The sequence below is a fragment of the Electrophorus electricus genome, chromosome 7 (genome assembly GCF_041902795.1).
Source record: "Electrophorus electricus isolate QZ-2024a chromosome 7, ASM4190279v1, whole genome shotgun sequence".
Taxonomy (NCBI): Eukaryota; Metazoa; Chordata; class Actinopteri; order Gymnotiformes; family Gymnotidae; genus Electrophorus; species Electrophorus electricus.
Genome location: NC_137503.1, coordinates 24940750 through 24959068, shown reverse-complemented (window position 1 = coordinate 24959068; position 18319 = coordinate 24940750). Strand labels below are relative to the sequence as shown.

The following is an 18319-nucleotide window of genomic DNA, read 5'->3' as shown; positions in this document are numbered from 1 at the left end:
TTTGGCTCTTGCTCGTGCAGGGAAGCTCCTTTTGAGGACAGCGGCGCACGTGGGTGGGCGCAGCGCGTGCTGGGCTGCGTGCATGCGACAGGGAAAAATGGGATGAAGGGGAACTGCAATTCCTGCTCGACTTCAGCCATCTCTCACGCATATGCTCCTGTTGTGTGTTTGTGTGTGTGTGTGTGTGTGTGTGTGTGTGTGTGTGTGTGTGTGTGTGTGTGTGTGTGTGTGTGCGCACCTTCCTGCGTGGCTGTATCGGGGTGGTGTGTGTGTGTGTGCGCGCTTCTCCTTTCTCGTTTGTTTTCGGCGACAGGACAGCTACGGCTCTCAGTGTGTGTCGCAGCCGCCAACCCTGTCCCCACTGTCCCCCAGCCCTGCTAGTCTCTCGTCTAATCACGGCGATGACAGTGACAGCATTAGCAGCCCTACCTGGCCAAAGACCCCCACCAGCCCTGTGAGTGCCACAAGCACTTTTCCTCTCTCTCCCCCTCTCTCTCCTGCACTTTCTGTCATTTTTCTCTTTCTCACTGTTTTTTTTTTTCCTTTTTCTTTTTTATTCCTCGTCGTGTTGTTTTGCCTCTGATGTTCACATTGCGACATAATGGCGTTCTCATTAGTTGGACAAGATGAGCCTAAGAAATGATTTTTAAATGTGTGACAGTAGAGCAATACTGTCACACATTTTTTGAAATTTCTTAGTCCAATTTAAGATTTAGCTTGGTTAGACATTGCTTTCAAACTTGAAGATCAGTCTATATTTTCAAAAACCCTTTGGGAATTTTGCAACTGAAAATGTACTTTTCCAACCTTTAAAACCTCGCTGCTGACTATTCTCTTCACACTAACTTCTCATGGACCAACTTGGGTGCTTTCAGCAGCTGGGTTGTGTTTCAGTCTTGGGTAACAGAGTGGATGAGAGACCACATGTTGGGACTGTGAACTATCAGTTTTAAGGTGATCAGGAGAACAGGCTGGGTCGAGTCTCGGAAATGCCTCCTTATTATTTTATTGTGATTGCAGTGCCACATTAGTGACGTGACGTTAGATGGTGTTAAGCTGCTATTCTAAAGAAGTACATTTTTGTTTGGAAATGTTAATAATTCACTACTGAGGTATATGTGCATGCACGCATGTGTGAGGCACGCACTGGTGTGTGGGTGTGTGTTTAGCTCATTTCCTGCTCCTCTCCACCTGGCAGAAGCACAGCTCCGCCACCATGACGAGTGAGAAGATCACCCGCCTGTATGAGATGGGCAGTGAGCCAGAGAGGAGGGCCTGGGTTGACCGTTACCTGGCCTTCATGGAGGAGAGGGGCACTCCTGTGCCCAACCTCCCTGCTGTGGGCAAGAAGCCTCTGGACCTGTGCCGCTTGTACCTGTGCGTGCGGGAGATCGGAGGGCTGGCTATGGTGAGTGGCCTTCGCCTCTCCATGGCTTAGGATGTTATGCTCAGTAACGCTCACATAAAGGTCTGGAGCCGACACGTTTCTACGCAGAGCCATAAAATAAATCAATCACTCACTTGCATAGCTTATGTTGGCCATGTGTTGGCAATTATTGGGGGAATAAGTCGGTGAACATCTGCCTAACGCTCAGACTTTTGGATCGTTGCCCCAGCCCATGCTGTAACCTCTCCCTTCTTCCCGGTCCAGGTGAACAAGAACAAGAAATGGAGGGAGCTCTCCACCCTTCTCAACGTGGGCACGTCCAGCAGCTCTGCCAGCTCTCTGAAGAAGCAGTACACCCAGTACCTGTTTGCCTACGAGTGTAAGGTGGAGCGCGGCGAGGAGCCTCCACCTGACGCTGCTGCTGCTGATGGCAAGAAGCAGGCGCAGCAGGCCCGGGTCCAACCACCCTCACCGGGTGAGGAGATCTCTCTGCTCCACACACACAACGACCGGCCCTCTGATGGAAGGAATCGTTAAGCCTAGTGCCGTTAAGAAATGCCCTTAAGGTCTCTAAGATTGTTGAAGTTATCGGCTTGCTCGAAACGCGGCATACCATTATGGTTGGTTATTCTCATGCTGCGTTTTTGGCCTTGGGGTGGTAGACATTTGAGTCATCTCTGACCAGTGGTGGAGAAACTGCTCACGACTGGAGGAGTTGGGGTGACACGCATGCAGTGTTTTTATACTGCCTTACAGTGCGGATCAGGGTTAGTTCACCATTTAGGCTAATGGATGGTTCTTCAGGCTTGAACATGTCACCTTCATCCTGTTCACATCTGCCTTGAAATCAATTTGGTTCTGGCTGTGCAAGAGCTAAAAATATCTGACAGGTGATTGAGTCAAGCTGAGAGAGAAGTACAGAGAAAGAGGGGGATGGGAGAGCGAGTGAAAGAGGTACAGAGAAAGGTGGGAATGAGAGAAAGAGTGAAAGAGCTCACAACTGGCCAGCTGAAGGGTCCCCTCCCCCCCTCAGGCTGCTAGCTGATGATGTCAGCGAGAGAGAGAAAGAGAGCGAAACCAGTCAAGCAGCAGGAGGGGGGGATTCCCCTGGAGGAGATTTAACAGGGGAGGAGTGTGGGATATAAACAGGAATGACCTCTGTATGACACCCCCCCCCCCCCCCCAGTGCACAGCCGACCAATGAGCCAGCAATTTCCCCCCCCCCCTCCTCCTGCTCCTCCCCCCTCTTCTCTGACTGAATATGCCATTGAGGTCACGCGAGTTTACATGGGCTGCCAACGTGAACGCTGGCCAGGCCAGGCCTGGCCTCGGATGGCCCGTCTTCATTTTTTACTCTTGGAACTGAAGCTCCTGTGGTGGCTGGCGGCTGATTCGGTAGATGCAGGCTTCTGTTGTTTTGCCCTGTTCTTTTAAAGCACTGTTACCCCATTCCCTCGTTTTACCCTCTGCTAAGGGTAAGAGGAGGAAGAAAACAAGTAAACAGAAACCCGGTTTATTCAGTTTTTTCACAGTTGATTTAAGTGTGAATTTAAGTGTGTAATTAGGATGATGTATACACATGCCGTTTCCTTCATTGGGTCTAAAGGCTAAAGTAGTCACATTTCTTTGGATTATGGAATGAACTCCTGAGATTGTAGAAGTTAAGATTCTTTCTTTTGGTACTTAATTTCCTTCTATATTATTATATTGGGGTTTTTTTTGCAATTGCAAGAAATAATCTGATTTCAGCGCTTGCAGTAGAGATATTTCCCCCCTAAAATGTTTTTTTGTTTTTTTTTTAAGCATTCTACTTTTTTAAAACTTTTTTTTTTAATAGAAAGAAATATTTTTAAGAAATATTATTTTCAGAGAAACAAACAGCTGACATTCCACTTTATGAACTCTAAAAGTTTCACAGTTAAGAATGTTGTTTTTCCCCCAGGCATTTATAGGTAAAGTTTGAATACCAAACATAAAAACAAAGACAGAATCTCTGTTACACTCGTCCTAAAATCCTGTGAAGTCTTATCTGAAACGAGACGTTTACTCTTGTGGTGATGGTGGATAATGGTGGAAGTAGTTTATATTCCTCATGTCGTTTGTAGGTCTAGTGGTCCTCCTGTGTGTTGCAACTCTCTCTTGTTTGTGACATGTTTTCTCTTTTCCCCTATAGCGAACTCTGGGTCTCTCCAAGGGCCTCAAACCCCTCAGTCAACAGGCAGTAGCTCACTGACAGAGATGGCAGGAGACCTGAAACCCCCGACGCCAGCCACCACACCCCATAGCCAGATGACCCCCCAGCAGACTGGCAGGTTGGGACTGTTGAAACGATGCAGTGCTAGCCTGCTAATGAACTCAACAAATGTATCTGAATCTTTGTCCTCATTTCAAACCTGTTCTGTGGGTCCTTGAGAGAGTATTTCAGAAAAGCCTAAAAAGTTTTGTTTAGTATTAACTGGGGTACAGAGATCCATGATGTATGATTTTCACTGTTTCATTTCATTGTGCATTGCTTGGGTTTGATGGGTCTGGTATCAGTAACGTTGAGTTGCAAATCCATTACTATATCTATATCCATTATAGCCTGATAAATTACCAGCTCCACTTAACAAAATATAGGTCTTCTGGTTGAGATCTGGATTCTTAGGATAAAAACACAGCAATGTCATAGGAAATGTTCCTACAGAAGCAAGTTTGCAAATAACTGAAATGTAACAAAGTTGATCTTGAGTTGAACATCCTGTGCTGAAATTGGGTTGTTCCACAACACCCAGAGCCAGCTATTTGAGGCTGGGATGCAGTAACAAGCAATTCAGTATAACGTGATATGGACATCTTGAACTCTCTCTTAATTTTACCATAAACCTCTTGGTTTAGAATCTTTTTATTTGAATTCTCTTGACTAATGAAAAACCAAACTGAATCAAGGCAATACCATACCTTGTGCTTACCATCTGCTTACTGGGTCCATTTTTAGAAGTAGGTTTTAGACTTTTCAGATTGTTGCAAAAATAAAACTCTGTTTACTAACAAGACATTCTCTGTTGGATTATCTTAATAAAAACTATTTGAACAGAACGAGATCCTGAATAGACAGAGATAAATATGGTCAGGAGAGCAAACGAGGGTGCTTTCCAAATATCAGTTTCAGCGCAGCAAGCTTTGCCTTGTTTTCAGATCCATCCATCATCCTAAAAGAAAAGACCTCACAATTGCTGTATAATGGTTAGCCCCATGCAATGTGCATTAATGACAGCCACACACACACTCTCCCTCTCTCCCTCCCTCTCTCTCTCCCTCTCCCTCCCTCCCTCCCTCCCCCCCTCTCTCTCCTGGGCTCTTAGCTGACTGGCCTCCCTTCAGATATATTTAACTGCTTCAAAATGTTGGCAACCCCTTGCTTATTAACATGGGCCTTGAGCGCTCAGTTCAAGCGAATGCATCACTATACGCGTAAGATAGAGGAGTCGAGCTTTGAATGTAACTTCAGGCCCCAGGGTTTTAAAGTGCCTTGCTTTAACCTCTACAAGCAAAACATCTAGAGTTTGGCTAGATTGTGACAAAACAGTTTTAGTTGTTTGTGCAACGACAATATAGAATCTTAATTTCATTTTAAGTCCTCCAACACCAGTAAATGTTTGTAAACAAGACTCCAGTACTGAAGCATCTCCAAAGACCGTACCTTGGATTTAGTCATCAGATCAATACCTCTTGGCTTTCGATAGCCGATCGATACCTCTTGGCTGGCTTGCAGAATTGTAAAGTTATCATCTTTTTGCACAGATTGGACAGTTTGCTTCGCAGTAGGATCCAAAGTGCCCAATTTTGAAAGCTTAGTCTAGAAACCATGAAACAATTTGAGACACAGATAGAGGTGAACACTGCATTTTGATTTGAGTGTTAAATTTATATATATATATATATATATATATATATATATATATATATATATATATATATATATATATATATATATATATATATATAAAAATATATATATATATATATATATATATATATATATATAAAAATATATAAATAAAAAGCAGTGTAGAAGCACTATGCTTTGCTTGCTTGGGCAGCTGATGGGGACACAGTTTTATCCCCAGTCTGTCCAATGTTTAAGTAAGGCTCGGTCAACATCAAGTCCCGGGTGACTCCATTAAAGCACCACTTTGAGTGCAAAGAGAGGCTGTATGAGCAGTCACCTTCCCTTCCATCACTGACAGCAAACATTCCAACTTTGCTTCCTAAACATTCCTGCCTAATTCGGGTTCCGCTGCACCATCTTTGTCTTGCCCTGGCCTGTAGGAGTGGTGTGAGCGTGCAGGATCCCTTCTGCGAGGGCAGCGATCCGGCTTTCCAGAAGCGCACCGGTGTGCCACCCGGCATGATGTTCCCACAGCAGGGCGGCGGCGGAGCTGATGTCAGTGTCCGAATGCAGTACGATGCCAGGGAATCCTTTGGAGGGCCCAGGAAAGGTAAGCTAATCACTTTAGGACTTCACTGAAATCTTAACTGTTAGTCTGGATGGCAAGGCGCCTTTCCTTCTTGCCAGAGAACAAGCATGTTGTATTTCAGGGTATGTTTTAGTAGGGCCTAAACGCCTGGGAGTGAAGTGATTTGTTGAACAGTGCTGCCCTCTGGTGTCTGCAGTAGTGCTGTATCTAATGGTTTTCAACTGTATGAGTAGTAACAGTTTGTAGCACTGAAAGTTGTGTGTGTGTTTGTAGGTAGCAGTGAGTCCTTCGTGCCAGGACAGATGTCCAGCACTAGCTTGCAAGACGTCTACCCACGAGGACCTCCTTCAGGGCAGGGCATAGGCCCACGACCCCAGTACCCTTACAGCCCTGGCTTTGACAGAAGGTCGGTGAAGTTTCACCAGTGACTGACTGACCATGAATAAAACCTGATCTCGTGTGTTAATTCATCTTTTACCATACGTTTTCTTCAGGCCAGATCATGCCATGGGCCCAGAGGGTGGCATGGTGCCCCCTGGGAATCAGAACAACATGATGCCTTCCAACAGTGACCCAAGCATGTACTCGGGCAGTCGGTACCCCATGCCTCCGAGGTAAGGAGATGGAATTTGTGTGCGTGAATGTGCAGGATTAGGTCTGAACTGAATGTGTGAACCTGCATGAGAACATTGCTGATGTCCTAAAAGAATACAAAACTGGCTAGGTGAATATGGACTGATCAGTTGGTAGTGCTGCTAGAACAAAACACAGGCAGCAGCTTTCAAATACAACTCTACCCATAGCTCGACCCAAGTCCCAGATGGTGTCAGATACATTTTTTAAGTTAGAAATAAAATATTGCTATTGTACTGTGACTTTGATTAAATTTGTAGGTTATGCACTACATGCATGTTTTTTTTTATCTTGCTTTATCAATGTAAAGCTCTTGGAATGACCTGTGTATGACATTGATTATACAAATAAACTTGCTGTGACTTACAGTAATGTGTGTTCTTCCTTTAGGCATGGACATGAAGGTTACAGCCAACAGTATCCACAAGGCATGCCCTATGGCACACATGGAATGTACCCACAGCCACAGGTTGGCATTCAGATACAATATATTCAGCCACTTGCATCATATCATTGTAATTGTTACAATTTGAACACAACAGTATACTCTGTTGAATGCCCTTTTACCAGGATGTAAGATTTGCTTGGCCATTTTGCAGAAAATCTTAACCTGAAACAAAGAAACCATCCAGTAAGCTTAGTGTAGTTATGACTATATGTTAATGTCATTGATCTCTCTCCACTCCTCAGGGCTACAAGAGACCTGGGGAAGGGATGTACGGACCCCCAGCAAAGCGGCATGAGGGCGACACCTATGGCATGCCGTACGGTGGCCAGCAGCCAGATATGTACGGCCAGTATGGTGGAGGGTACCCAGAGCGCAGACCCATGCAGGGACAGTTCCCGTACCCATATAGCCGTGAACGCATGCAGCACGCAGGACAGGGCCCTCCCCAGCATGGTATGATGAGTGGAGGGCCATCCACCACGCCCAGCGGAGGGCCTCAGGGGAACATGTGGCACCCTAGGACTGACATGGGCTACCCTTACCCTGGAAGGCAGGGTCACGGGCCCCCATACCCATCCATGAGCCGCGCAGATGATCCGGAGGCGAGGGCAAACCAGGACGGTCAGTGGCCCGGTCACCCTGGCCAGCGTCAGTCGTCTTACCCTCCCCAGTCCTCCTCGAGTTCCATGCCTCCCATGACAAACCGCCAACCCCCGTCTTCGTACCAGTCCCCTCCGGCCGCGCCCAACCACATTGCTCGGGCTCCTAGCCCAGCACCCTTCCCACGACCCATGGGAGGTTCCATGTCCCCCAATAAACCTCATTTGATGCCCTCTATGAAGATGCCTAAGCCAGGGGTTCCTGGGCCCATGCCAGGCTCACAGAGTGGTGGTGTTCCTGGTCAAGGGCTCCCCCCCATACACCGAGAGATCAACTTCCCACTGGATTCCATTGAGGCCACACAGCTTCAGCTAAAGCCTCGTCGACGCTTAACCTCCAAAGATATTGGTAAGTGAGATGGTTTGAAAGTTTTTTATATTTGTCAATGTGCAACAAAAACAAAACATAAAAGGCTCATAAAAATACAACCTTCTTGGGAATAACAGTTCTGAAAGCAAACATAAGCAAGCATAAACATAAGCAAACACTAGAAACTTAAATCAGTGTTATTTCTTGAAACTTAAAGCTTTCTAAAATCTTGCTTAAATTAACCAACAATTACCCCCAAAGGGACAGTGACATTTTTGGTCAATGATCTGATTCCTTTGAACGAAGGAATAAAGAAACTGTGCTTCAACAGATATGGCCTGGCATCTCTTTAAATTATGTGATGGTGGTAGGCCATAAATAAATATATTTTCGTGAGCGTTTCAGTTTGGACATTAGACATACGCTTCTTCAGAGAATTTGTGTGTAAAGTGTAAATAATAAGGTGTGAAGAAGTCCCTTCAGAACTGTCGTTACTTTGAAGGCACTCCGGAGGCCTGGCGTGTAATGATGTCTCTGAAGTCTGGTTTGCTAGGAGAGAGCACCTGGGCCTTGGACACTATAAACATCCTGCTATACGATGACAGCACCGTGTCTTCCTTTACCCTGTCCCAGGTAATGCTACTCATAAGCACAGTCTGGGGCACAAGTAATCACATAGCTGCTCCAAAATCTAAAAGATTGGCTGTTAAAATGTTAATAAAAATAACCTTTTTTTCTCCTGTGTTTCTCTAGTTGCCTGGTTTTTTGGAGCTCATTGTGGAATATTTCAGACGATGCTTGATAGAGATCTTTGGGATCCTGGAGGAGTATGAAGTAGGCACAGAGGGCCAGAAAACACTTTTTGGTCCCCTTCCAGAGCCAGGAGAAAAACACGAGCTTGATCATCGGGAGCTGGATAGCCGTTCGGATACTGAGCAGGCGGACAAGAGGCAGGAAGCGGAGCTTCAGAGGCCCGTCCCCGGCAGCACAGGCGGACCAGAGCATTCAGAGAAAACGACGGCAGCGGAGGCCACTGATCAGGAGGTGGGGCGAGATGGGGAACTGGGTAAAGAAGAGAGTTCTCCTACAGAACCTAGGCCCAAGCAAGCCAGCAAATATGACAAGCTACCAATAAAGGTGGAAGAAAGAGAGGCAGCCGCTGACCGGGTGGAGGACCGATCCGGGCAGCTGGGCTTGGCTGGAGGGTTCACCAGTGGGCTGTTGCACTGGAAGGCTGGTGGTGGTGACTCCACCGCACACATCCAAACCCACTTTGAGAGGAAATTTCAGGAGCTGGGAGCTGAACTGACACTGATCAAGTCTGAGTCTGAGGAGGAAAATGGCAAAGAAAAGGATAAGGAGGGTCCCCGTAATGAACAGGCGTCTCATAGGGAAGAACAAGGCCCTTCCGGTAAGAGCCTAATAGCCACTATGGGCGAGATGCTGTGTTCGCGCCCAGGAGCACCTCTACCAGAGGGTGAGGCCCAGGCGTTGTGTTTAGGCAGCCAGGAGAAACAAGGCAGCATCACCCTGCTGGAAGATGAGCCACGCTGCTGGGACGAGGCACCGCTGTCCACGGCCGAGGACTGGCAGGACGAGCTAGCCAAGCGATGCGTATGCGTGTCCAACATAGTCCGCGGCCTCTCCTTTGTCCCAGGTAATGACATTGACATGGCGCGGCACCCAGGCCTCGTGCTCGTTCTGGGCAAGCTAGTGCTATTGCACCACGAGCACCCAAAGAGGAAAAGGATGCCCCCTACCTACCAGCGTGAAGAAGAGCGAGGTCTGGCCTGTAGCAAGGACGAGTGGTGGTGGGACTGCCTCGGCGCCTTGCATGAGAATACCTTGGTCACCTTGGCCAACATATCGGGGCAGCTGGATCTGTCCATTTACCCCGAGAGCATCTGCCTGCCCATCCTGGACGGCCTTTTGCACTGGATGGTGTGCCCATCAGCCGAGGCGCAGGACCCTTTCTGCGTGGCGGGTGGCTTCTCGTCACTGACGCCGCAGAGGCTGGTGTTGGAGTGCCTGTGCAAGCTAAGCATCCAGGACTGCAACGTGGACTTGCTCCTGGCCACGCCCCCGTTCAGCCGCCAGCAACGCCTCTACGCCTCGCTGGTGCGCCACGTGGGCGAGCGCAAGAGCCAGGTGTGCCGCGAGATGGCCGTGGCCGTCCTGTCCAACCTGGCGCAGGGCGACCCCACGGCGGCTCGCGCCATCACTCTTCAGAAGGGCAGCATCGGGACCCTGGTGGGGTTTTTAGAGGACAGTGTTGCCATGGCGCAGTACCAGCAGAGCCCCCACGGCCTCCTGCACGCGGGACACCCGACGCACCCGGAGCCTCCCAGCGTCAACATGATGTGCCGGGCTGCCAAAGCCCTGCTAGCAATGGCTCAGGTGGAGGAGAACCGGGCTGAGTTTGTGGTGCACGAGAGCCGGCTACTGGACATCATGCTGTCGTCAGCGCTGAACTCTAGCGTGGTGGCCATCATGTGCGAGGTACTGTTTAAGCTCGGGCGCTCGTGACACAAATAGCAGCCTGAGGTGCCATCAATGAGACGGGACGCAGTCAAGCCACACAGGTCGAGAGCTCATAGAATCGTTGGTGTTATATTTTTATTTAATAAAAAAAGACAAAAAATGTTTTTACATACAAATGGATATATAGAAAATATATATAGCTCCTCTACCCCATTTTTTTGCTATTTTTGTTTTGGATTTTTAAATGATTTTAATACAGATATTTAATAATTCGGTTTTTTTTTTCCCTGTTCTTTTTTGTTTAGTTTTTTTCCCTTTCATTTCTGTTTTAACCAAAGTTGATAGATACTGTATGTTAGTTTTCAGAGCTTTTTGTTCTCAAAATATTTTTCCATTGTGTTGTTCAGTGGGATATTATTTGGGGATGCAGATTTATTTAAATTGTGAGATGTGTTGTAGATAGAAGTTCTCTTGCAATGTGTTAAGATAAGAAAAAAAAACACTGACTTTACTCAAATATACATGTATCCAGCTCTTAAAAAAAAAAAAAAAAAACCAACAAAAAAAAAAAGCATTGTGCAATAGGGTTTAGTTGGCTTGTTGGAGGGGAGACTACCAAATGTGAATGACTCTTTATCACAGGCAATATTCAAATTTGACAACCAGTATTGCACTGCGTAACCACACCAGTATCTAAAGGGTAAAATGAGAGCTGGTTTCAAACGTACTTGCTTCCACCAGTATGACCATCGCAGAATCACCTCTCTGAGCGCTGAACTCTAAAGTGCTTCAGGTCACCACTCCTCTCCATTCAACTCATGGGCTGATTTGTATATATGAGCTGTACATTAAACAGGCCCTTTTCACTTTTTTATTTTTCCTCCAAGAGATGTGGTATTATACAAAGTGATGGTAGTTAATGCTATTAATAACCTGAAAATTAAATTTTCACAATATCATCTGTCTGGGGAGTCTGCTGATGTGTAATAAGCTTCTGTATTCACACAGTTCTGTAAAACAGATAGGAATGGTTTCCCCAGTAGCCTTAGATGTCTGGCTTAAAAAAGATAAAACGGCTCATCAAGAAGTTGGTGTAACTGTAATCCATCTAAATTAAGTTATCCCAAAATTACTTCAACAATTCCAATGAAAATGTACAACTTTGAACTTTTCATGCCATATAATTTGATGACCATTGTTTACTAGTATAAAGTCTTTATACTACATGTTCCACATGTTTAAACAGTAAATGTACATGAAATCTGGTTGAGCACTGTGAAGATTGTTTGAGTGTTTGTCATTTAATTTCATGTAATTCTGGAAGCCTACAGAACTTCAAAAAGGAATGCTAATGCTGAAATGTTATACATCAAATTTGGGGCCCCTGTTTATTTAGGTACCATGTCATGTTGAAAATGGTATGTTACTCGGTACCTCAAAGCTGGCATTTAATAGGATTTTTAAAAAAACTATAAGCATTTGACTCAGCTCGTTTGACTTGACAGTTTTCTGTCAGGTTGAACCAAATGTGCTGGAGCAAAGAAAACTGAGCAGTGACATCCCCTGGATTGTAAAAATTAGGCATCCAGCTACTTGCAAAAATCAAACAAATAAATGCCTAGAATAAAGACTGACTATTCCTGATTTCTAAAACATTTGGCAAGCGTGTTGCAGTGCTGAAGTATAGCTCTCATGTCGCTCTAACCCACGCCATAGTTGCTGCAGCATCAGTGTGTGCCAGACCTCTTTCCCATAACAGCTAAATTTGTGAATAACATGCTGTCACCCTTGTGCAGTATTTTTGGAGCCTCTTGACAATGTTGTAGTCTTTAGTGAAAAGGTCTCTTCCACAGCTAGCCAATTTAAATCTCCCTTAAATGTGGTGTTGATCCAAGTAAATGATGGTGTGAAATCCAAAAAAAAACAACAACAAAAAAAAAAAACTAGAAATATTTTTTCAACTATGCTTCTCACATTTTTATTTGACCCAGATTTAATTTCTCTCATTTTGTCAAAACTAAACAACTTTTACAGTGTTCTATTTTACACTGCTTGCTCTCTGACAATTAAGTTCATACCAATAAATGCAAGTTCATGGCCAGTTCAGCAAAATGTCCCTTGAACAAGAGTGGCTGCACTTCTGTGACATCCAGGAGTACTAATACACCTTAATCAAGTTTGCCACATTTAGACAGATGGGGATCCACAAAGTTTGCACTGAAGCGCATCTCTCTCTCTCTCTCTCTCTCTCTCTCTCTCTCTCTCTCTCTCTCTCTCTCTCTCTCTCTCTCTCTCTCTCTCTCTCTCTCTCTCTCTCTCTCTCTCTCTCTCTCTCTCTCTCTCTCTCTCTCTCTCTCTCTCTCTCTCTCTCTCTCTCTCTCTCTCTCTCTCTCTCTCTCTCTCTCTCTCTCTCTCTCTCACACACACTCACACACACACACACACACACACACACACACACTCTTGGCTCCAGATTAAGGATCTTAACTCAAATCCTAACAAGGCTACTGTGGAGACTTTAGGAGATGACAATGATGATCATATCTGATCAGTTTGTGATGAGAAGAACTGCAAATAATCCTCATTTATTCTCATCTTGGCCCGGTGCTGCTTCAGGGCATGTTGACTGTCCAGTGAGCAAAATTTTAATATCCTGTTAAAAAGTCTCTGAACAACAGTGATTATTTTGTCTTGAAGATAGAGTCCCAGTCAAAAGGTATTCCATTTTGTTGTATCGCTTCATTTTTTGGGATGGCAGGGAAAGTCGACTGTATTTTTTGTCGAAATTCTACCAACTGCAAAAGAAATAATGAAGTAAGGGTCAGCATTCATAATGTGAACATCCTGTTTTGAAACTTACAGGGCTAAAGCAAATACATACACTATGAACACCCAGAGCCTTCCACACAGCAAAGGTAAGGAGGCCAACACCACACCAGGCATAAAGGGAACCCCATCCCAGCGCACGCAGGGCTAGTGATGCTCCACTCTCTGGGACTGCTGCTGTCCCCAGTACACCCTAGAGACCAAAAAATAAATAAAAATCCCGTTACTTTTCACATGAGAAACTTCTCAGATAAAATCACAAACCCAAGCTTTCAATCATTAGTATATTAAACAGAGCTATTGCTTATATTACAGCAACATCTTAAGATGTTTACTACTTTATAGAAAGTTCAACAAAGGATCTCCAAGAACTGAACATTGAACATATTTTTAAACAGCCTGAAAAATAATTTATAATATGTTAAGCTATGATAAAGATAAACAAGCTCATTGTATTTCTAATTGAAATCCATACAGTATTGCCAGGTGAGCAAGAAAGATGCTGCTATCCAACCTGAGCTATTGAATAAAGACCATCTCTCAGTCCATTTTAGCATGGCTGGGGACAACTCTGTGGCAATCAGATTTGCAAGTTGTCCCAACACTTGTGACTTACTCATTGAATATTGCTCTACAATTAATCAAATTTGGCCTCTTTAAAAAGGTGTATCTGGCTAAGATGCATGTTTACAAAGAAAAGACTATAGCTAAAAATGGGGGGGGGAGTATTATTATTAATAAAAACAATAATAATAATAATAATAATACCCATATATAAGGCAGTTTATATTATAATACAAATATATAAAAGTTTATATTGTCATGCATATACATTTAAAAAGCCACACCTTGTTAAACCATTCAGGGCTCCTCTTCTTAGCCAAAGCAAGTGTGGACCCAAATCCAGTTATCATGCCTGCAGTGGCTACTGTTGTAAGAAAAGCACCACCTGGAAAAGAGGGGAAACAGATAATAATACCATAGTTGGTTGTTATGGGAACAGAAAATGTTGCAATGAATGGTTGCTTTAGAACAACTTAAGGTTATGCAGCAGACAGTTGTGTTGCAGTCTTCATCCTATTAGTACAGCCTAGTCCAAGGTTTAAGTCACATTTATTTGTACAGTTAAAAACAATGTACTGTACAAATGACCAAAGTGCTTTACATTTACTACGATTTTGACATTAGGGATAAAGTATGGAGTTAAACACATGTACATAAGAAATACTTTCAAGCAAAGGAAAAGCAAAACTACTAGAATTTTACATTCTAAACAATACTGCACTTAGAGAAAACAGGAACATGCTCAGATGTCCTCAAATAGCAGCGAGAAAAGAAGTCTTAAACCAAGATTTAACAGACGGTGGGAAAGAATCCACAAAGCAACCATGGAGAAGGGCAGGGGTAACGTAAGTGTGTTTGATAGATGTGGCTGTGCTAGAACTTTACTCAGAATGTCACAGTGGTTTTCACCATGTGTGCCTGTGAGATTTATCATCATAAGTAAAAGCACAACCACGTCATGTTTCATTTTCCCGGTAGCTTCTCCTGGTATTGTATTTCTCAAGAAACGGAGGACACCTTGCACAGCTGTGCTTTTTATAGTTAGGGTCTGTAAACTGTAGAAAAGGTAAAACTGCAAGCATCACCTTTTCCTTTGCACTATTCTGAAGAATAATATATTAAACAAATTATTAACATTTCGCCAAATACCAGAGTTAAATTAATGCAAATACGGTTTTTGCTTTTCGATAGTTAACCCTAGCTAGCTAGATAGCCAGGCAAGGGTGTGATGTAGCCACCTTAACTGGTTTAGTGAACAAAGGAATACGTAGGGTTAGAATGCACTGATTTCTCCTGTCAAAATAACCACAACAGCAATCGTTAATTCTACGTTTCAACAGTCACATACCTTTCAGCATCTGTAATTTAGCATCGTCCACACTGTTAGTGGCAACAGGAGTATTGACATTCACACATTCCTCTTCAGATGTCATCTTGACTGTGTCCTTCTTATGTGTTCCGGTGTAAACATTTATGGGAACCAATGTTTATTAATGAAATACCATTAACATTTCAATTGTAGAACTAGAATATTATAGCGTTATATTATAGCGTTATTAATGTCGTGAGTTGATTACTAGCGTGCTTCAAATAGTTCTGTATGTAGCAATAGCTACAAAACAATCTACACTCTACCGTGTGTGCTAATAGTTTACATTTGTTTCCTCCAATCGTCTCCTTAACTCCTCCCGACCCGGAAATATTTTCTAATTCGCCGTGCTGGTAATATAGGAGGCGAGTGGAGGGTGCTAGCTGAAGTTTCCTCAAGATATTTCATTCGGCGGGAACATAATTAATTATAACCCAACAAGCTACTTAAGCGTGTCCTGTGCTGACAGAATTGCTTTCTTGGGAGACACCTACACATGACAATTGCAGTGAAAGCTATGCCAAGTCTACAAAGATTGGGTTGAGTTGTGGAACCTATTACTTCAGTAATGATCAAACAGCAAATGTAACTAGTCAGGATTGGTTGCAGGTAGTTCTTATTGGTTATATGAATTATATAAGAATTATAACGGCATTAAAACTGCATACCTACAGATGCTGGTTTAGCGTAGGCCTATGTTAAGATGCAGATGTTTTGTAGTTTTACGGGAGATTTGAGATTTCACTTTGAGAGCGCTTCCTTAGTGATGTGTTACAAAATGGATGCTAAACAACATGGCCTAACATTTTATAGGACCGTCCCAGTATGGTTTCCTCGTCTCCCCAACTTAATTTCCCTTCCTTGATGTGCAGCCAAACGTTACTGAAGAAAACAAATTTAAAAAATAAGCGATATATTAGGTAATAAGTAAATAACGAATTGGGACATTTTGGAAATATTTTGGAGTCAGAAGGGCTTGTTTGTCTTCTACATTTTGATAGTTGAATGTTCCGGTGTTCTAGGTTATTTTTTTTAATTGGGACAATTTCGAAAACTGATTTGCACTTTTTTAGCATTAATGAGGGGTTCGATTGATATTTAAACGCCATAATCCAGTATATTTAACAGAACTCGCACGCATACCGTCTTAAAGCCTTTTGCCATGAACAGTATGCGGTGGGTTATTAGCTATTGGTAACAAACAAATAGAACTCGTATAACATCTAATCTTATTTTAGCGTGTATATTAAGCAGGTCTTAGTACTTTTGCTTTAGACACAATATCCCTAGTTTGATTAGTGGGGACAGATCAGAGACATCATGAATACATTTGGTGAAGCTAAACAAACAAAGTGTAAGTGCAAAATACACACATTGTCTATACCTACCTACACATGCATCCTGTCTATCGCTGTGCAGCAGGATCTCAGCACTCATGATCATTAGCACTTGTTTGGTATAATTGGTTGATCATACACCTGACTATAATCCTACAAAATCCCTGACTTTGTGCAAGTGTACATATAAGAAATGATGCTGGTTTGAAGGCAAAGTGTATTAACACCAAATATTGATTTGATTTACATTTTTCTTTTGTTTGCTCACTTTGCATTTTGTAAATTGATACAAATAATAATTGTTTATTTTTTGTTTGAAAGGATTCTTAGTTTATAGCATTTTTTCACACCTGCCCAAAACCTTTGCACAGTGCTGTATATATCCTCCTGAGACCCTGCCTATTCATTTGTGTCCTCTGTAGTGGACATTGTGTTTTTGCTTCTATCTTTTCACTCATTTGAGTTACTCTGTTAATTCCTGGTGTACAAAGCATACATCACTTTCCAGTGATGCCACATGTGTCTGGGTGGGAGGTTACCAAATTTTTCTTTTCTGTCAGTACAAAATGTCTTCCATAGGAACAAGTACATTTTATTGAAAGAAAAACGGTAAGTCAAATATTGATTAGTTACTGATGTTTATCTATAATGTTTTATATTGTATTGTTTATTAACATGTCAGGAATGATGTAGTGAGGTTTGAGAGTAGTTTTCTTATTACTGTGTTGAAATAATAGCCAGTTTATGAATGTCCTCTATAGTGGACACCAGGATAATCTTGATGTCTCTCATTTTCACAATGTTTTTCCACATTGCTGTAGTAGACAGGACAAAAGCAGATGAGATTTTGTACAGAATAATAGAGGCAGATTTAGATTTATCAGATGAGGAAAATGCTGAAGATGAGTTTGGACCTGCTGATGAAGAGGTAGAGAGCGCTGAAGAAGAGACAGGCTCATCAGACGAGCTAACAGGCAAAGGTGAACATGAAACCCTCTGTCCTCTGTGGTCAAGGACTAGCACGCATGTTCTAGTTGTCTTCAGTGTAACCATACATGATGCTATCCATAGTAACATGCATCACATGCTACATTGTTATTAATTGCTGCAAAGTATTTTTTATGGTAAATGAACAACTATATTTCATTGTGATCAAAGTGGTTAGAGATAAGAATTCCTCGGGTTATTTACCAACATCATTTTGGAATTTTTTCATCCCTATAGATTCAGTCCTGTGCTACCTATGCCCTCTGATTATCAAGATGATCCTACAATCCATGCAAATTGGAGTCCAACTGAGTACCTTTCCCAGTACATTGATGGCAACATCTTTAAAAACATGGCGATATTCACAAATCAAAGGGAACTGCAAGTTAGGAGTGTCTCTGAATACCACACCACAGGAAATTAAGGTGTTCTTTGGAATATCAGTTCACTTGGCCTGCCTTGGTTACCCAAGAATCAAGATGTTTTGCTCCCAAAAACAAAAGTGCCAATAATTAACAACAGTTATTTTTAACAACACTAAAAATAGTCGGAGACCTGGATGTGACAGAAGAAACAAAGGAAACAGATATTCTTTGGAAAGTAAGACCTCTTTGACAGAGTGAGGCAGGGATGCCTTAGCCTTCCAAAACCAAGAAAGCTCTGCATCGATGAGCAAATCATTCCTTTTACAGGCCGTTGTCCAATCAGGCAGTTTGTTCCAGGCAAGCCGTACCCTACTGGCTTGAAGGTATTTTTCCTTGCTTCTCCAGATGGTTTGATGCTAGACTTTGAAGTGTACCAGGGGAAGAATACATTTGCTGACAAAAAATCAAGCATTGGGGCAGCAGCAGTCCTACA

General features: G+C 43.3%; 2 protein-coding genes across 10 annotated transcripts in view; one reads left to right on the top strand and one right to left on the bottom strand.

Annotated features, from left to right (window-relative positions):
• Positions 1-11643, top strand: part of arid1b (AT-rich interactive domain 1B) — a 43591-nt gene extending 31948 nt beyond the window's left edge. For 8 of the 9 annotated variants that reach the window (XM_081717301.1, XM_035524263.2, XM_081717300.1 and 5 more), the window contains 11 exons: positions 314-454; positions 1199-1408; positions 1652-1862; positions 3561-3699; positions 5699-5868; positions 6121-6253; positions 6342-6461; positions 6871-6949; positions 7171-7936; positions 8400-8530; positions 8651-11643. In XM_081717301.1, the coding sequence (XP_081573427.1) occupies positions 314-454; positions 1199-1408; positions 1652-1862; positions 3561-3699; positions 5699-5868; positions 6121-6253; positions 6342-6461; positions 6871-6949; positions 7171-7936; positions 8400-8530; positions 8651-10423 (3873 nt within the window). In that variant the 3' untranslated portion in view covers positions 10424-11643. The remainder of the gene's footprint in view (positions 1-313; positions 455-1198; positions 1409-1651; positions 1863-3560; positions 3700-5698; positions 5869-6120; positions 6254-6341; positions 6462-6870; positions 6950-7170; positions 7937-8399; positions 8531-8650) is intronic. The other variant, XM_035524264.2, reaches the window with a different exon arrangement.
• A 685-nt stretch (positions 11644-12328) lies between these two features.
• On the bottom strand, positions 12329-15411 carry tmem242 (transmembrane protein 242). Its single transcript, XM_026997950.3, has 4 exons — positions 15117-15411; positions 14053-14153; positions 13260-13397; positions 12329-13173 (listed from the first exon to the last, which is right to left on the bottom strand). The coding sequence occupies exons 1-4, from the start codon at positions 15199-15201 to the stop codon at positions 13060-13062; spliced, it is 438 nt and encodes a 145-aa protein (XP_026853751.2). The 5' UTR covers positions 15202-15411; the 3' UTR covers positions 12329-13059.
• Positions 15412-18319: the final 2908 nt, after the last annotated feature.

Coding starts and splice junctions, on each gene's coding strand:
- tmem242 (XM_026997950.3), bottom strand. CDS start 15,201: ATGACATCTGAAGAGGAATGTGTGAATGTCAATACTCCTGTTGCCACT. Junction 14,154..15,116: donor TAAATTACAGATGCTGAAAG/GTATGTGACTGT, acceptor CCTCTTTTCCAG/GTGGTGCTTTTCTTACAACA. Junction 13,174..13,259: donor AGGCTCTGGGTGTTCATAGT/GTATGTATTTGC, acceptor TTTCTTTTGCAG/TTGGTAGAATTTCGACAAAA.